General features: G+C 38.3%; 1 protein-coding gene across 1 annotated transcript in view; it reads right to left on the bottom strand.

The window, feature by feature from the left end:
- The window catches only part of LOC128379382 (major vault protein-like), a 4,274-nt gene extending 2,583 nt beyond the window's left edge, over window positions 1–1,691 (bottom strand). The window contains exons 1-2 of the mRNA XM_053338999.1: window positions 1,575–1,691; window positions 386–517 (exon numbers count right to left, since the gene is read on the bottom strand). Of these exons, the coding sequence (XP_053194974.1) occupies window positions 386–501 (116 nt within the window). The 5' untranslated portion in view covers window positions 502–517; window positions 1,575–1,691. The remainder of the gene's footprint in view (window positions 1–385; window positions 518–1,574) is intronic.

The following is a 1,691-nucleotide window of genomic DNA, read 5'->3' as shown; positions in this document are numbered from 1 at the left end:
GCTAACTGTATATAAAGTAGTATAAACTAGCTAACTGTATATAAAGTAGTGTAAACTAGCTAACTGTATATAAAGTAGTGTAAACTAGCTAACTGTATATAAAGTAGTGTAAACTAGCTAACTGTATATAAAGTAGTATAAACTAGCTAACTGTATATAAAGTAGTGTAAACTAGCTAACTGTATATAAAGTAGTATAAACTAGCTAACTGTATATAAAGTAGTGTAAACTAGCTAACTGTATATAAAGTAGTATAAACTAGCTAACTGTATATAAAGTAGTATAAACTAGCTAACTGTATATAAAGTAGTTCATGTTGGTGCTGTTATATATAAAATAACGTGAATTGAACCACAGCTGAATATCAGGTATGTTCCTCTCTGACCTTTCCCTGTTCTGGTGGATGTAGTTGAGCGGTCCGGTCTCCAGGCGGGTGATGTTGGTGTTCTGGTCCAGCACGTGGATGTAGTGGTGAGGTGGGATCTGGATGACCGGCGCCATGGCTTCCTCTCAGCAGCTGGGTAAGATTAAAGGTTATTGATGAGAAGAGTAATGAAGAGACGGCATTCAGCTGATTTAGCAGATTCATCAGTGGTGGTGAAAGTTGCTGTTTAGCACCTTCCTTCCTCTCTCCTCCCTTCTTTCTTTCCTTCCTCCATCTCCCTTTCTTCCTTCATTCTGTCCTTCCTGCCCCCTACCTTCCTCTCTTTCTTCTTCTCTCCTTCTTTCCTCCCTCCCTCCTACCTTCTTTCCTTCCTTCCTCCCCCCCTCCTACCTTCCTCCCTTCCTTATTTCCTTTCCTCCCTTCCTTCCTTCCGTCCTCCATCCCCCTTTCTTCCTTCTGTCGTTCCTTCCTTTCTCTCTCCTTCCTTCCTTCCTTCCTTCCTACCCCCCCACTACTGACTAGAAGATGAGACTTGAAACTTAAAATGAAAAAAGATCTGGATGAAATTAAAATAAATGAAATCAGAAATAACATTGTTGTATTTTCCAAAATTCAATATTAAAACTTGGACTTTCAGTTTCTAATCTCATATGAGCTCTATGTAAATATGACTGTGATACAGCACACGCATTTATTTATAAATCCTGTAATCCATTTTTTTTAAATGTCCCCTGAACGTCTCACTTACTATCAGCACCCTGTATCTTACCAACGGTCCCTAAACGCCTCACGCTCATGCTATCTTCTGCACGTAGACTCAAGTTAGTTAATTTAGCTTTAATCTTAATTACAGCGACTAATTAACCGCTGAACTTTTAACTTAAACTAGCTCTGCTCAAACACTCATCGACCTCTCCTCCTTTAAGGGTCTAAATCACAGTTTACACACTTTTCCAGATACTTCCTTAGTTAACTCGCTCTTTATCTAACATTTGTTTTATATATATATTTCTATGGAGGAGAAAATGACATCGAGATAATTATCGTAGTAATATTTAGATAGATATCACATCGTCTCTTTGTGTCTAACGCCAATTTAAAGACTCACTACTACTACTACTACTACTACACAGAAAAACTTTTTTTTTTTTTTTTATCCCGCATGAAACTTCAGCCAGAAGCGACTAACCTTTTAAGATTTGGAGATTATTTTCTATCGGAGTTCAGAGAGGAGCTGCTGGTGTTTCCTCGGTGCTGTGAAGCTGCAGGACAAACTAACTCAGAGCGATATATAAACAGCAGAAAG

This window comes from Scomber japonicus, chromosome 18, assembly GCF_027409825.1.
Source record: "Scomber japonicus isolate fScoJap1 chromosome 18, fScoJap1.pri, whole genome shotgun sequence".
Classification (NCBI taxonomy): Eukaryota; Metazoa; Chordata; class Actinopteri; order Scombriformes; family Scombridae; genus Scomber; species Scomber japonicus.
This window is presented reverse-complemented; position numbering and strand designations above follow the sequence as displayed.